The sequence below is a fragment of the Muscardinus avellanarius genome (genome assembly GCF_963383645.1).
Source record: "Muscardinus avellanarius genome assembly, chromosome: 2".
NCBI classification, from domain to species: domain Eukaryota; kingdom Metazoa; phylum Chordata; class Mammalia; order Rodentia; family Gliridae; genus Muscardinus; species Muscardinus avellanarius.
Genome location: NC_137787.1, coordinates 20,275,764 through 20,292,190, shown reverse-complemented (window position 1 = coordinate 20,292,190; position 16,427 = coordinate 20,275,764). Strand labels below are relative to the sequence as shown.

Sequence of the window (16,427 nt, the reverse complement as noted above, 5' to 3'; positions counted from 1 at the left end):
CTAGTGCTGGATTCTCCGAATGGACTGCAGCTGCCCCGTGTGGGCCTGCGTGCCGAAATCGTTGTAGGTACGGAACTCCCCACTATGCCGGTCCCTCTCCAGTACATACTGGTAGCCTCGGTAGCCCGGGTACTGGTAGGCCACCCACCTAGGCCGTGAGGAAACAGGAGTGGTGAGTAGGGCCACACCCTGTGCCCTCCATTCATAGTTCTCCCTCCTCAGCTCCCAAACACCCGCTCCAGAGACCTTGCTCTAACTTTCCCTGCCTGGGCCTCTTCCCACCTGCATCCTGCTCTGGGTTGTCCTATCACTGACCTATCACTGACCATGTTTCCAGCCCCTTCCTCTATACTATACCTCACTGCTTCTCCGGTTCCCTTTCTCCCTCATCTCCCTCTCTCTCTCCACCCCCTCATTTCCCTTGTCCCAAGTCCTCCTCCATCTCCCCCATTTCTCTTAGTGCTCCCCCATCTCCTCCTTGGCTCCAACTGTCTCCCTATTCTTCCTATCCCCCATTTCAGTTCCAGGACTCACGCTCCAGAGCTGACTTTGAGGGAACCCACATCCTTGCTGGTCCAGCCCATGGAGGGCAGAGACGGGTAGTCATCGCTGAGTTCAAACTTGCATCCCTGGAAGTTGTCCCCCTCAAACAGAGTCACACGGCTGTCACTGTGGTTCTGAGGCATGGGAGCGGGACAGAAAGGTCAGGCCCTCCAAAGGGGTGTTAGTGGACACACCCTCAGCTCCACACCCCCACCCAGAATGAGCTGTCCCACAGGCCCTCCCAGAACTTGCTCCTAAACTCCCTGGCAGTCTGGCAAGCTGGGATGCTCAGAGGCCCCATTTGGCCCCTTCTGTGGTGTGGAGCAGATGTGATGAGACGGGGATGGGATTCCCAGAGACCCTTTCAGATCAGGGACAGAGGACATCTTGTGAATGAGCCTGGGTTTTTTTGTTTTGTTTTGTTTTGTTTTTTGAGGAAGATCAGAGGCCCTAAGAGAAGTCTGCTCCATTAACCAAAGCAGATTCCTAAGGGCGTTACTGACTACCCAATCCCTGCCCACGCCATGGACACAGACTCACAGGATAGGGCTCAGCTAAGGTATGCTAGATGGCAAAACTGACAGGCAAGGCCACCAGTTCCTTCTTGGTTTCCCTAGTGCAGAGTCTTTCCCCTGCATGGCTCTTTAACCTCTTGGAACAGATAGCTGTTCTGTGCTGGGTTCTCTGCCTTCCATGACCAGCCCGGGCCTCCCCAGTACCTAAGTCAGCACAGATAAGAAGAGTGGTCCTCCTCTCCGGTGTATCTGATTCATCACCCCCCACCCAATATACAGACATGCAGTGAGACTGAACCTCAGCCTCGCCCCTGAACTGAGTTCTGGTCTCATCTTCATGTTAGTCCTTTGTGACCCTGGGAAGTCACACTGCTCCTCTGAGCTCCATTTCCACAGCTGTGCATGAGACTAAGAGCAGCCAGATGGGACCTTACAGGCTTGTGTAATGGCAGAGGCAGCACCTTGACCTTGGCGCTGTCCGTGGTGCTGATCTCCAGGTGCCTGGCCTACTCCCACAATTCCAATGTTTGGCAACCCTTGAGGTTCTGAGAAGTGGTGCCACTACCACCCATCTAGGAGCTGGTTTACACAACCCTCCCCTGGCGCCACCGTGCTGGGGCCAGGGCCTGGAGCTAGGAAGCACAGGAGGAGAGAAAGTGGGCCAAGCTCACCGCGCAGAGCACTGGCCGGAAGGACAGCAGCTGGTTGCTGTGGTGGCTGCTGCTGCCACTCCAGGCACTCCAGCGAGGGTAGTCTCCCTTCTCCAGGATGAACTGCTGACCCTGGAACTCGGGGTACTCGAAGGCCACCCATCTGAAAAAGGGAAAGGGGAGCTGGGAGGCATCTCCCCAGCTTCACTCCTTCCTCCCTTCCCCCTGGCTTGCTGTGGCTGAAAAAAAAAAAAAAAAACAAAAAAAACAAGAAAGGCCGTCGTCGTTGTGGCACACACTTGTAATTCCAGTTCTTGGGAGGCCGGGACGGGGCAGCACAGATTCCCCGCCAGTCTCAGCAATGTGCTGAGACATTCTACAACTTAGTGAGACCGTTTCAAAATAAAAAGAATGAAAAAAAAAAAGAATGAAATAGGGCTGAGGGTGTAGCTCAGAGGTAGACTAACCCTGAGTTTCATCCTTAGTATCAAATAAAATAAAATAAAAAGACTAAGAAACCCAATCTCCTTCTCCAATCCCAGGTCCTTCCCCTGACATGCAGGTCAAACGGCAATCCAGTCCCTTCTGCAGGTTAAGAACCCCAAAGTGGCTGCTATCTGGGCTTGAAGGGCCCCGGTTTCCCACTCAGCCCCCCTCCCCAAGATTGGAAACATTTTTCAAGTTACAAAGATCACCTGAACACGTGCGCCTGCCTCGAGGACATAGGCGTCTGCATGAGGAAGCTTTGGAATCCCCTACCTGGTGTAGCAGCGAAGGACCCAAGGGCCCCAGGCTGGGCTCCGGGAAAACAGGGTGGGGGCAGCGGGAGGGCTTTGCAAAGAAAATAGCTTTGGAAAGAACACAACTACCCTGGACACCCATCTGGGGTTCAATTTGTCTCTTTAGCGCTCTCCCGCGATTTGTGCAGTGATGGTCTGGAGTTTGGGCCAGGCCGAGGGATCTCCCGGGCTGGTGCACCTCCCCTCCGGGGTTACTGGAAGCTGAGGTCCCCGGCTCGGAGCTTGGGCGGGGGTGGGGTGGGGGGACGCCCGGCATCCCCCAACCCAGCCCAACTCACGCGCCGTTCTCCACCTTGACCGAGCGCACCCTGCGCAGCCCCCCGCGCTCGCTGACGTTCGCACAGTCGCTCAGCAGCCGGCAGCGGCGGCCCTGGAAGTCCTCCTCGTCCCAGAGCGTGAGGCAGGCGGGCGCCGGGCCCTGCGCTGGGGCGCTGCTCATGGCGCTGCGGACAGGGAGGGCGGGGCCGCGCGCTCAGCTCCGGAGGGCTCCCCGCCTAGCCAAAGTGCTCCCGACCCGGGTAGGGCGTGCAGGCTCCGGGGCTGGGCCGCCGGCCTCGGGATCCCACCTCGCCCTCCCCCGCCCCAGCACCGGGTATTCACCGGGTGGGTGAGCGCCGCCCGCGGGGACAGCAGGCTGCGCGCGAGCGGGGCCGCGGGGCTTTATACCCGGCCTGCCCCCCGCCCCGCTCCCTCTGCGGCGGGGAGGGCGAGCTGAGTCAGCAGGCCGGCCTCCCTCGGGAGCCGGGCCTCCCCCAGGCCTTTGCCGCCGAGCTGGGCAGCCCGCGGGCAGGACAAGGGAAGTGCTGAGCGCGCGGCGCCCGCTGCCAGAGCCCAGGCTGACGCGGCGCTTTCTTTCTTTGGGGCCCGAGCCGGCAGGTGTACCCGGACTCGAGGCAGGACCAGCGCTCCGTGGCCGGGGTCGTTAGGCGCGGAGGGGCCAGGCCTCCCTGGGGCCCGAAGACCTCGAGGTCCTGACGGGGAGCGGAAGTTCTTCCCGGGGTCTAAACTCCTCCTCTGCTTCAGCCCTTGACGCCTCTGTTTTGGAGAGGAATGTGAACGCGCTCCTTACGCCCCTACTCTTAACTCCCCCCCCCCCCAGGATCGGAGGGTCGGTCCGTGGTGTCTTTCCGTCTGAGTCTCTTCCCAGATCTGGCGAGGTCGGTGCTGAATTTTCTGGAGCCCGGGATCAAGAGGACCTGATGGCCAGGACTCTCCGCAAGGCGGCGCAAAGCGCGGAAACAAGAACCGAGGAGGTAGCTTGTGTACTAAGTGTTTAGGAACCACCATCACCACCATCATCACCACCATCATCATCGGGGCTAACTGGTAGGCTGGAAGAACATCTCAACCTTACCCCCACCCCTCGGACCCCTGGATCTGCAATGCTGCAGGCACCAAGCTACTGGGTCTGGAGATCATGTCCCAACATCAGCCTAAGAGCTAGTAGCTAGTGGCTTGAACGTCCAGTTCAGGCCAGGCTTTCTGCTCAGGTTTTTGAGTGCATGGTCTCAGCTAAATTCCAACATCCACTAGGAGATGTGGGTGGCTCACCGTCCTGCATTCCCCAGAGGAAGAAGCAGAGACCCAGAAGGGGTTCAAGACTTGACTGAAGCCAGGCTTGGCAGCACGCCTGTAATCCCAGCATTCGGGAGGCTGAGACAGGAGGATCTTGTTTTGCAGACAGCCTCAGCTACTTCATGAGGCCCCCTGCAACTTAGTGAGACACTGTTTCAAAATAAAGAATAAAAAATAGGGCAGGAGGTGTAGCTCAGTGGTCTAATGCCCTTGGGTTCCATCCCCAGACCCGCAAAAAAAAAAAAAAAAAAAAAAAAAAAAAAAAAAAAAGAAAGAAAGAAAGAAAAGAAAAACTTGAAGTGTCACAATGGAGAAATGGCCCAGCTGAGATGTGAACCTGGGCTTCTGTTAGACTGAAAGTCCTAGGTTCCTACCAGTGCCATGTGTGGCTGAGGGGAGAGGAAGGGAGAGAAGGGAATGAGGATAGGGAAAAGGCTTGGAGCCCCAAGGGCGGCTCCAGAAAGGAGTTTTCCTCACGGCCTGCAGCAGAATTTCCTAACCACAGTAGCTGTCACTGAGACACAAAGACTTCTTGCAAAACTATGAGCATCCCTTCATGGTGGTGGTGGGTGGGGACATTCCAGTAGCAGAATGAGAGACCAGTGTGAAAGGAACTAAGAGTTTTTGCTCCCGTGAGTCATGTGGTTCCTTTATAGACCCACCGCAGCCCAACGAGGTTATTTTACCTGTGTAACTGTGGAAACTGAGTCAAAGGAAGTGCAGAGCCTTACTCAAATTCATACAGCTGGCCAGCTTCAGATCAATCCAGAGTTCTGCCACCACCCACCCCCGACTGCTGTGGGTGGTAAGATGTGGCGGCTCCAGCTCCGAAGCCCAAGGAGGCAGCCTCTGCCCTTTCTCCCAGCCGCCAAGCCCATTCCCACCTCAGAGGCTTTTCACTGTGTTACCATTCTCTGGAGTGTCTTAGTCACAAGACTGTGGCATGGCGGACTCCTCTTTACCTCCCGGTGAGGCAGTTTTGGCGGTTTACCACCCGGCACATGACCATGTCTTCTCCCTAATGCTTATCACTCCGTAAAGATAGCTTTTTCATTTTGTATTTATGAGTGTACAGATGTCTTCCTTACTAGAGTGTAGGCTCCATCTGAAGGGGCAGGGACTGTGCTGGTGTTCTTGGTTGTTATCCCAAGCCTAGCACAGTGCTGGATACATAGTTGACACTCAATAAAACTTTGAGGAAATGAACAAGAGGATCCTGTGTGGGGCACATGGCCATGGGGAAGCGGTGTAGGGGTAATTCTCCAGTAGGGCCGGGAGTATGGGGTTGACAGCTTGCCCGGCCTACTCACCTCCGATCCTTAAGTTCTGAGTTGCTGAGAACAAGTGCTGGGGACAGGCAGGCCCTCCCCAAGCCTCCCATTTCACTGCTGAGCAATTGCTGTTAGGGCTCATATTCAGGAGGCCCAGTGGCCTAGAACTGGGCGCGGAGTAGAGTCCAAGTAGAGGGATTTGGTCAGATATGGGACAACCAGGGCCAGGTTTAGTTGGAGGTGGGGTTATGACGACTCTCCTACTTTCTGACTCTCTACCCTAGAGGTGGTTAGACAAATGGTATATTCCCCAAACCACAAGGGGGAATCCAAACTACAGCGCGGGGCAAGAGCCAGCCCTGGATCTTTGGTATTCTAGACGCTGCCTGCGTTCGGTTTCACAGCCTGGGGTAAGACTGGAGTGAGACTTGAATCAGACCCAACCTTCCCTCCCTCCTGCAACTGCACCCAACAATTCAGGATTAGACCACCAGGGGGCGCAAACAGACTTCTCTGGTCCGAAAGCCCGCACTGCTGTGGGGTGAGGGAGTAGGTGGGATGTTGAGGTCGGGAGATACCCCCACCCCCTGGCGCGGGTGGCGCATGCGTCAGGCTGTGCGTCTGCGCTGTCGGTGACGAGGGCCAGGTGTGTTAGCCTCAAAGCAGGGTTTGCGCAGAGCTGGAGCTGGGGTCTGGGCATGTCCCCGAGAAATGGGCTCCGCCCGGGCGAGAGAGGAGAAAGTTTCCAGTTCAGTCCAGGTGTTGGTCAGGCTACAGTATCACTCAGAAGGGGCTCCTGAGCGTGTGTGTTTGTGTTCCAGGGTCCCGGGGAATGCCGTGCACCTGAGGTCCAGGTTGAAATTGGGCATCTGGTTGGGATTTGGGGTGAGAAGCCCCCACCCCATTCCAGTCTGAAATTTTAATTTTTTTTTTTTTTTTGCAATACTGAGGATGGAACCCAGGGGCATTCTACCTCCGAGCTACACCCCCCAGCCGAATATTTTATTCTTTATTTATTTTTTGCGGGTCTGGGGATGGAACCCAGGGGCATTTGACCTCTGAGCTACACCCCCTGCCTTATCTTTTATTCTTTATTTTGAAACCAGGTCTCACTGAGTTGCAGAGGGCCTCACTAAGTAGCTGAGGCTGTCCGCGAACCACGATCCTCCAGGTCTCAGCCTCCTGAATGCTGGGATTACAAGCGTGTGCCACCACGCCCAGCTTATTCTTTATTTTGAAACAGCCTGAATTGCAAAGAAATTCACTAAGTAGCTGACGCTGTCCTCCAACAGGGATCCTCCTGTCTCAGCCTCCCAAATGTTGGGATTGATTACAAGCGTCTGCCACCACGACCGGCTTGAAATTGTAATCTTGGTACCAGCCCCTCCTCCTTTCAATATCCTCATTAGGAAAAATCTGCAGCGTCCCCCCACCCTATGGCTTTTAGTTACATCTGCAGCCAACTCTTTAAAAAATTGGTACACCGCATACCCACCACCACCTATGACCATTGGCCCAGAAGATCTTTCAGGGTTCCACATACCCCTAGACTCCTCCCTGGCATCATCTTTACCATAAAAGGGAAGAGAGAGATGTTGAGGGGAAGAGGCTGGGAAGGAGAATTCAGGTACCTCCATCCCCATGCCAGAATGGGGCTGGGGGATGTCATCCCTTCTTTGTGCGGAGGACCCCTCCCCGTGGTCTTCTCCTCTCCTCACACCCTTCTCCAGCCCAGCCTCCCCCGCACGCCCCCCCCCCAGCAGCTGTTGCTGTTTGTTTTCCCAGATCAGTTGTGCGCGTTGCTTCCTGAAGGATGGATGCCCAGGTGGCTTTGTTTGCCAGCTCAGCACCGGCACTCCTACCCTCTCCACAGACTCGGCCTTTGGGTATGGAGCAGGGCATTAGGTAGAAACCCCCCCCCAAGCATCCTCAGATCTATACCTCAAAGAGATCTCAAGGTCCCATCATCCTCAGAGAGCCCATCCAGCTCTTCATCTAGTTTATATAGGAACCTTAGGTTCCCACAGAGAAATCCTAAGGATACCACCATGCCAAGCCCTGCCCCACGTTCTACCAAAACACCCATCCCATATAGATCCATAAGGTTCCATAGAGAAACCCTGAGACGTGAGCTTGAGTCCCCACAGTGACAATCTCAGATCCCACCCAGATGTCCATCCCTCGTGGGGACATGTTGGTCCCTCGTACCCAACCCAGGTCTCCATCCCAGGGAAAGGGCCTGAAAACCCCCAGACACATCCCATGAAGAGCCCCACTTCCCAGTAGTGCTGGTGGCTAGTGTCCTTTCTTTAAGGTGGCCTACTCCCGCTCTGTCCCCTTATTTTACTAGGAAATCACCCAGGGCTTTGGAGACTGAAAATGCAAATTCAGTGGTGTCCTCTGCAACCCTGGACATAGTCTATCATCAACCTCTCCTTTCCTGCCTGTTCCTCCAGTCCCCGCCCCCACCCCAGGTCTGGAACAGGCAGATGAACTCCTTCCCTGGGGCGGTGCAAGGCTGGTCTCCCAGGAGACAGAGATAACTGGTGCAGAGACCAGCCCAGGTTCATGCTGGCTCTGGCGGGAGCTGTACCCACACAGACACATTGTCCCGTTCCACCAGGAGCAGAGCCCCTCTTCTCTGCCCCTCAGTAGAAAACTGGCCACCATCCAGGGAGATTCAAGGCAGCTCCAGGTGTTGGTCAGATGACAGTATCCCAGGCGCACAGCCTCAGGGCTCCGGGGAGGGGGTTGCGCATGCGCACATGGGTCGGTCCGGTTGTGGTCAGATGGAGAGTCATCCACAGTTGCAGGCAAGTGGATGCGATCCCCTGTGCTTCCCACGTGAACAGCCTCACTCTGAGATGCAATAGATACCTCAGTGCCGTGCTCCTTTATGGGTAGGCTTTGTTCCCTCACTTATTCCTCAAATATTCCACAAGTTGCACCCTGTGCCAGGCACTGCACAGGGTGTCGGAGCCACTGGAGCATGCCCTGAGAGCCATCATCTTAGCCTCCCAGCCGAGATCACAAAGACTCTGGGAGCTGAGTGGGCTCTGGAGCCGCACTGCTGCCTGGGAGCGAATCCTGACTCCACTGCTTATCAACTGGATGACCCTGCACCCCTGCTTCTCAGTTCTCCCTTTGTGAAATGGGAATAATTGTCTTAAAGACTGTCGGGAGACTTAAGTGCATGTAAAACACAAAACTGCCCCGCAGCACACACCCAGCAAATGTTTGCAGTGTTTGTGGTTACGACTGTCTTCTTTGCGTGGTCCTTCCTGCCAGCCCTGGGCCGGGGCTGTATTGGGGGCGGTCAGGGCAGTCAGGGCAGCTCTGGGAGCTATGTCTTTCTCCCCACCCTGGCCCTAGGGAAGCCTTCATGCCTCACCCCATGGGAACCACTCTGTGCATGCCTTGTTTGGCAAGGTGGGCTGGTGTGGGGTCTCTGCTGTCCAGGAAATATTGCTGAAGAGTAGAGAGGCCCAGTTGAGGCTTCTGCTCTGGCTGCTTCTCTTGGCTTCACACACGGGCTCTAGCCAGTCACGCCCCCTCTGGGGCCTCAGATTTTTGCCAGTCAAGAAGCTGGCGGCAGATCCTGGAGGGGCCTCCCAGCCCTGCCTGTGGTGACCCTGCGATGCCTGGGGAAGGCTCCCTCCCCACTCCACCTAGCCTCTGCCACCCACCTGGCTCAGCCAGAGTGAGGGGGCGAGTGCCTGTGGTCTCCATGGGGACTAATCTCCAAGAAGGTCAGCGAGGCTTCGGGACTGCCTTGGCTGCATGGGGATTAGCACCTGGTTACAAGCCCCCCTGCTAAGCCCCCCCCCTCACACAAACCCTGGTTGTCTTCCAAGCCCAGAGGTTCCAAGGCTGGGACAGAATCGGTGGGGAGGGTGGGGGCCCGGCAGCAGCCCTAGTGACATTTTGGCCTGTCCAGCTGTGACCAAAAGGGAAAAGGGGAGGGATGTAGCCAGGCCCGGGCCCATCACTCCTCAGGGCTTCCCGGGTCTGTCCTTTAATGGCAGGTGCCCCCCAACTCCAGCCCTGCCATACCCATTTGCAACCCATGGTCAGCAGACCTCATCCAAAGGTGCCAGTTGATTAAGGACACCTTTGCTGAGGTCTTGTGCCAACCCCGATGTGTTTTTGTTTGCTTGTTTGTTTTGTTGCAATTCCCCTTACTCCACACACAGGGTACCTCACACCTGCCCGCGACCTGCCAGGATCGGCTCACCCCTGCATCTATCTCTCTGTTGGTCCACCTCCTGTTCCCGCACACTGGCGCCTGTGTCTGCTCCTCTTCTCTGGTCTCTCTGCTTGTCTCTACCTCTGGTCTCCCTCTAGGTCTTGCCCTCCCTGTCTGAGGGGTCTGCAGCCTCCCTGGGCCCAGGGATTCCCCTCCAAGGCGCTCTGTCCTCCACCTGTGTCCTCAGGCTAGGAGCTCTTTCTCTTTGGCTGTTGCCCGGGCCTCCCATGGCTGCATTTCAACTGCTCAGTCCCTTTTCCTCTTTCTCAACTACCTGTTCCCTCCCCCACCCGGGGCGCTGACAGGGAGGACAGGAAGCAGGCGCTGGCTGAGAGAGGGAGGGGGAGGGGCCGCCCGCACACCAGCTGCTGAGGAACCCCCCCCCCCATCCAGCCAAGCACCTGCAGGCCTGCCAGGCGCCTGGAGACTCCGCCCCAGTCCAGTAGGGGAGGAGGGACCTGGAGGAGAGGCCGGATCCCTGGTAATGGCCAGGGAATTTGGATGGGCGTCTGGGGAGACCTCGATAATGCACGGAGCGGCTTCCTTCTTCTTACCACTCTCTCCATGGGCTGCTACTGTGTGTGTTGGGGGTCAGTCCAAAGGGAGACCTCTCAATTGCTCAGCCCCAGAATCTAGAATCTCTGTGGGAGGGGAGCTCTAGCTCCCTGCCATGATTTTGTGAGGGGACAGGATTCCCTCAAAAACGCAGGGAAGGTGTGCCTGGCCAGGGCGCTGACAGGTAAATTGTTGGCAAGGAGGAAGGGCTGAGCCCAGGACAGAGGCCTAGGCAGGGAGGCCAGGATGGGGGCCTCCACCAAGAGCCCACTGAGCCTGCCTTCTCCCGGGATCTGCCTGGGAACTGTCAGAGCCATCACACTCCCGCCCCCTCCTGTGCCGGGGACCTAGCAGATCCTGTGGGGTCTCTGGGTAGTTGTGGGGGCAGTAGAGTGAGCGAGACAAGACAGCATCTCCAGGAACATTCAATTGGAAGCAACCTGTGACTCTCTTTCCTGTCTCCGTAGGGGTGGCCTCCACCTCCTGTCCAAGGAGCTTCCTCCACCGAACCTACCTAGGGGCCTCTGCCACTCAGCATCGCCAGATGTTCTGGGAAGGGGGGTGGAGAGCGCCTAACAGGGTGGACACTCAGCTCAGGCTCAGCCTGACCCCAGGCCCTGTGCGGGGCAATCAGGTCAGGGCCTCCAGCAGGAGGCCGAGGGCTGGGGCTATCTCTGTCCCCCCTCCTGCAGGTCAGCTGGTAGCATTGGGGCAGGTGAAAGGGGGATGGTCTGTCCCAGGTTTGGGTTGTAGATAATAAGGCATGAACACCACCTGAGCTGAGGGTACTTAGATTCAGCCCGACCCAACTAAGTGAACAGAGGACTCAGAATTACGGAGTTTAGAAAAGGTGGTGAGTTGCTGTGTTGCGGGACCCAATGCTTGACCTTTTCAATCAGTCTGATTATCTCAGACATGGTTAGACTGAAAGAAGGACCAGAGAGGTGGCAGGAAATCTCAGGATATCAACAGCCCCAAAGAGATCCCGAGAGGTGAATTTGAGACTCCATCAGCTTGCTTTACCTAGATATTCCACACCTAATAACTTTTGCTGCAACCCTGGGAAGGCCTGCACCTTCCCCATCAGGGGCTCAGAAACTATGGCTAGAAGCCCAAGAACCAGGGTAGGAAGACAGACATCCTCACTCCTGTGGGAGGCCAGACCAACCCCCTCATTTTGCAAATGGGAAGACAGAGAGGCTGGGAAATGACTTGCCCAAGGCCACAGAAGTCGCTGAGACAGAGCCGGACCACAATCCGGGTTTTCATCTCCAGAAGGGCATCTGTTCAGGACCACAGCCCCCTCCGCCACCCGGTAGAGCCTGCTCAGCCCGCATTTCATGCCCGGGAGCCAGCCGGGCGGCCCAGAATCTGCGGGCAGGGCGGGCGGGGCCGGATGGGAGCCGGATCTCCCTGGGAGCGGCCACAGCCTCTGCGACCCATATGGCGGCGGCGGCGGGTGCCTGCGTGGCGATCTGGCCGGCCCCGGGGCTGGTGCTGAGAGGCCGCCCCTGCCTCACGCGAGCCGAACGAACAAAACGCTCAGGTCCGGTTTGTGCGAGGGGCTCGTCGCGGGGCGGGAGCGGAGGACCCGGGGCCTGGAGGTGGCCCTGGACGATCTCTTCTGGTCCTGGTCTTCGGCGAGCACAGTGCCGGCTCCGCTAGCCGCCGCCGCCGTCCCTAGGGCACCACTGCGGCTGACACGTCAGTCGCCAGTGGCGGCCACGGCAGGTGCACCTGGATAGCCCCTCCCTTCCTGGCCACCCTCCACCCGGCTCTCCCGGCCCTCCGCCTGCCCCGCCCTGCCGAGCCTGGTCCCCAGCCCACGTCCGGAGCTTGTGCCAGAGCCCGGGCTCGGCGCACTCTTATACCTCCTGCTCAGTCTCCTCCCCTAGACACACACACACACACACACACACACACACACACACACACACTCACACCTGTCCGACACACGTTTGCTCTGGGCAAATATTGACTCATGGAGGCGGAGTCCCCCCTCCCCTGCCTGGGCTGAGGCCTTGGCGGAGGGGGGGAAAGGGGGGTACCAGGGAACTGGGCGCCTCTGGAACAACACCAGATGTCACTTTTCCACCCACCTGCCTCTGGTCGGGGAGGAGCTGAGGACCAAAGCTGCCTGGCAGGGGTTAGGGGAAGAGAGAGGCAGGTGTCCTAGGGAAGGCAGAACATCTCCTGGTCTAGGGATCAATTCACAGTGGGAGCCCCTTGGTAGAGTCGGTGGCCCACTATTGGTATTGATGAACTCAACTTCTGGCTCCCAGTGGCATGCCTCAGTTTCCCTTCTTTCATTCTCTCTCTGTGCTGGGGATTGAACCCAGGGATGTTCTGCCTCTGAGCTACACCCTCGGCCCAATTTGATTTTCTTTGTTTGAAATAGGGTCTCGCAAAGTTGCCCAGGCTGCCCTCAAAGCTGCAACCCTCCTGCTCCAGCCTCACCAATACTAGGATGCAGGTGTGGACCACCTCCCTTGGCTTCCTTCCTAATCTCTTAGCAGTTTCCTGTGCCATGTGCAAATGCTAAGAGCCTGGCCCTGCAAGTGCCCAGCCTCACCACAGATGTGTGAAGCCATAGGAGGGGTGCCCATCCCACCTGGTGGCCAACTGTTTCACTGACCAGGCCTGGCACGCAGTTCCAGTCCACTACGCTACACCAGGGCAGAGGCCAGCTATGCTTTACTTTGCCCAGAGCGCCCTCCGCTGGCCAGACCAGTGGGTGAACATCCTCTCATCCCCTAATTTCCCGCCAGTTTGATATGATAAGATCCTGATGGCTCCTATCCTCCACCTCTCTCAGAGCCTGTGTGCATTTCCTTTACTTTGGGGGAAATAAAGCCCAAGTAGACACAGAAAAAAGACTGGATGCTTTACTGGCAGGGCGGTGGAGAGGGGGGCCAGGTGGGAGGGACCTAGGTCGGCACATCAGAGGGGCTGGGCATTGGCATCAGCAAAGAGTCCGTGGGAGGTGGTACTACTGAGCAGGGTACCTCCCCTGGTTGCACAGGCAGGAGAGGGTCTGGGGTCAGATTCCTGGAAGACAAAAGTCCCAAGTGAGGGTGGGGCAGGGCTTGCAGTCGCTCCTGCCTTCCCCTGCTACCGCCTGCTGCTCCAGTGACGCCCCTGGCCCCTGGCCCCCACCTGGGCAGGCTGAGCGGCGGCAGGGCGATGATGCGCGGCCTGGAGGTGAGCACCACCTCCCCGCGGCTGGCCTCCACCAGGATGTTCTGAATCATGTTCTCCAGCAGTGCCTCCTGCAGGTTGGCAAAGGCGGGCAGCCTTCGAAGGGGAGAGTGCGTTAGTGAGCGAGGCCACGGATCTGCCAGTTCTTAAGCATCCTCCGTGCAACAGGTGGCTCGGCACAGTCTCATGTACTTATTTCTATATGGTACTGGAGACTGAACCCAGAGGCATTCTACCTCCGAGCTACACCCCCAGCCCTTTGGGGGGGGTACTGGGAGTGAAACCCAGGGGCATTCTACCTCTGAGCTACCCTAGTCCTATTTTTTATTCTTTATTTTGAAACAAGGTCTCACTGAGTTGCAAGGGGCCTCACTAAGTAGTAGCTGAGGCTGTCTTTGAACCAGGATCCTCCCATCTCAGCCTCCCAAATGCTGGGATTATAAGAGTATGCCACCATGCCCAGCTTCCCTCAGTCCCCCCCCCCATTTTTGTGGTACTTGGGGTAGAACCCAAGGGCTTTTCTACTGCCAGGCTATACTCCCAGGCCTCCTGTCTCAGCCTCCCATGTGCTGAGATTACAAGTGTGTGCCACCACACCCAGCTCAGCCTTTTTTTTTTTTTTTTTTTTCGTGTCTGGGGATGGAACCCAGGAGCATTCGATCTCCGAGCTACACCCCCTGCCCTATTTTTTATTCTTTATTTTGAAACCAGGTCTCACTGAGTTGCAGAGGACCTCACTAAGTAGCTGAGGCTGTCCGCGAACCACGATCCTCCAGGTCTCAGCCTCCCGGAGTGCTGGGATTACAAGCGTGCGCCACCACGCCCGGCTCAGCCCTTTTTTTTTTTAATTTTGTTTTGAAACAGGGTCTCTCTAGGTTTCTGACAATCTCATTAAGTTGCTGAAACTGGTCTTGAACCTGCAATCTTTCTGTCTCGGCCTAAGTACTGGGGTTATAGGTGTGAACACAGGTTCTCATTTGACTCCTCATCCTGTCCCCACTCTTTGGGGCACCCTGTTCCAATCTCAAAGACATCTGATGTGTGTCCAAAAGGGATAAAGTTATAAAAGACATGTTGTGCGCCTGGCTCCATGGTGAGCTGCCATCCAGCTAGCCGAAGGCTGAGGCAGGAGAATGGCACGTGTGAGGTCAGTCTGGGTAATTTAGTGAGAACCTGTTTCAAAATTAAATTAGGGCTAGGGGTGTAGTTCAGTGGTAGAGAACTCGCCTATCATGGGTTCAATCTCCAGTTTATTTTTTTTTTGGGGGGGGACAAGTTGCTGGTAGAAGTGATGGGATTCAAACCAAGGCAATGTAGTTGGTATTTCAGAACCAGGTTTGAAGAAAGGCAGTGTGAGAGGGTGCGGAAGGATGCCTAGGGTATCCCACAGAGGACAGGATGCATCCCGACAACCCCCAGGAGAAGACAAAGCCAGAAGTAGTGGCACTTCTCCTCTGGCTCCAGACACACTCGAAAAGACTTTGAAGACCAGCACCGTGGTCCTGGAGTGGTGTGCCGGCAAACACTAGCAGCTGGCTCTCCCAGAACAAAAGAAAGCTCAGCTCTGCTGTTCTGTACCCCCCACCCCACCCTCCCAAGCTTTACACTACCAACATGGAGTTAGGAGGAGAGGAGCCGCAGGCAGGGGCAGGCCTCTGCAGATGGCACAGCCCAGGCCCCTCCTGCATGCAGCTGCCCTCCCAGCCCACACCAGGCCTGGCTGCTCACCTGCCAATGGCTTCCTCATCCTGTTCTTGGTCCTCTTTCACCATGGCTTTCAGATCCTGCTGCCACCGGCCCTGCAGGGACTGCTGGGACTGGGGCTTTGGCGAGGGCTCGGTCTCCTTCCAGCTCCCCACGGCTTCCTTCCCCTCTAACTCCTCCTCCTCTTCTTCCTCCTCCTCCTCTTCCTCCTCCTTCTCCATCTCCTCCTTGCCTGACTCTGACTCCTCTACTGTCTCCTCCTCTTCCTCCTCTTCTTCCTTCAACTCCTCCTCTTCTTCCTCATCCTTCTCCTCCTCTTGCCCCCCTTCCTTCTTTTCCAACCTCTGTTTGTCCTCCTGCTCCTTGTCCTTTGTGTCCTCCCAGCTGCTGGAGGGCAGAGACAGGATGGGCACGAGGTACAGGCTGCTCTTCTCGGTGGCCATGAACCTGGATGACTGCTCACTAGAGAACTGGCAGAAGTAAGGCACCTGCTCCACCAGGCTTTGGTGCACAGCCTCCTGGAAGTTCTTGTCCTCCAGCAGGCCCCTGGGTGGCGGGGAGAAGGAGTCAGGGCTCATGGCAGGCCTCATGGCCCCTGGGGAGTGCTGGCTTGGAGCCCCTCAAAGGCAGTTCTTGCCTGCAGTTTTCACAAGCAAATGCTAGGGAGGGGAGCAGAGGTGCGAGTTGGTTGGTTGCCCCTTTTTTTCCCCTGCTTTGGAGGAAGACATCTTGGGTCTTATGGGTGCTTAGAGGTGACTAGGATCTGGTAGAGACAGAGCCTGGGTCAGGAGCCTGCAGAATCCCTCCAGCCAGTTCCATTAGAGCTGTAGTGTCCTGGGGCGCCTGGGCCACCAGTAGAAAGATCTTTCAAGGAAGTTCTATTTCTCAAGGAAGGAAGTACTAGGACTTAAGGGATTTGGGCCGGCTCAGCTGGAGATGGAAGGGCAGGGATGGAGGCCCAGAGGTCAGCTGATGGAGGGAGTACCTGATAATGCTGGTGAGGCAGTCATTCAAGAGCAGCTTCTCCTTAGAGACAGGGATTCCCTTAATAAGGGGGTCTTCCTCACAGGCCTTCGACTTGTCCTTGGGTACTTTCCTCTTTGGCAGCTCCCTGGATCAGGCCATGACACTGTGAGTGGCCTGGGCAAGCCACCATGCTGGGGGAGGCAAGCCATGGTGGTAGCTGCCCAGTCACAAGGACACAGGTGTTCAGAGGCAGCTCCAGCCCTGACGCAAATGCACGCAGGGAGCCAAGCCTGACCCTCAGGCCAGCACTGGGCCCAGAGAAGCACAGGTTTGGCAAAGGAAGGACTGAGAAGGGGCGAGAGTCTGGTAAATTCCCCAGGGGGCTCTGACTGCTTTGATCCCTT

The 16,427-nt window shown here is 56.8% G+C and overlaps 2 protein-coding genes across 2 annotated transcripts in view; both read right to left on the bottom strand.

The window, feature by feature from the left end:
- Window positions 1–2,947, bottom strand: CRYBA2 (crystallin beta A2; the record flags this gene model as incomplete). Its single annotated transcript, XM_080688837.1, has 4 exons — window positions 1–148; window positions 535–677; window positions 1,730–1,871; window positions 2,787–2,947. 4 exons carry the CDS (start codon window positions 2,945–2,947, stop codon window positions 1–3), a joined length of 594 nt encoding a protein of 197 aa, XP_080544963.1.
- A 55-nt stretch (window positions 2,948–3,002) lies between these two features.
- CFAP65 (cilia and flagella associated protein 65) overlaps window positions 3,003–16,427 on the bottom strand; it is a gene marked incomplete at both ends in the record, with an annotated part of 48,406 nt that continues 34,981 nt past the window's right edge. Inside the window, 9 exons of the mRNA XM_080689315.1 lie at window positions 3,003–3,080; window positions 3,391–3,543; window positions 4,060–4,063; window positions 11,676–11,835; window positions 12,097–12,175; window positions 13,161–13,203; window positions 13,312–13,449; window positions 15,082–15,603; window positions 16,043–16,168. Of these exons, the coding sequence (XP_080545441.1) occupies window positions 3,003–3,080; window positions 3,391–3,543; window positions 4,060–4,063; window positions 11,676–11,835; window positions 12,097–12,175; window positions 13,161–13,203; window positions 13,312–13,449; window positions 15,082–15,603; window positions 16,043–16,168 (1,303 nt within the window). The remainder of the gene's footprint in view (window positions 3,081–3,390; window positions 3,544–4,059; window positions 4,064–11,675; window positions 11,836–12,096; window positions 12,176–13,160; window positions 13,204–13,311; window positions 13,450–15,081; window positions 15,604–16,042; window positions 16,169–16,427) is intronic.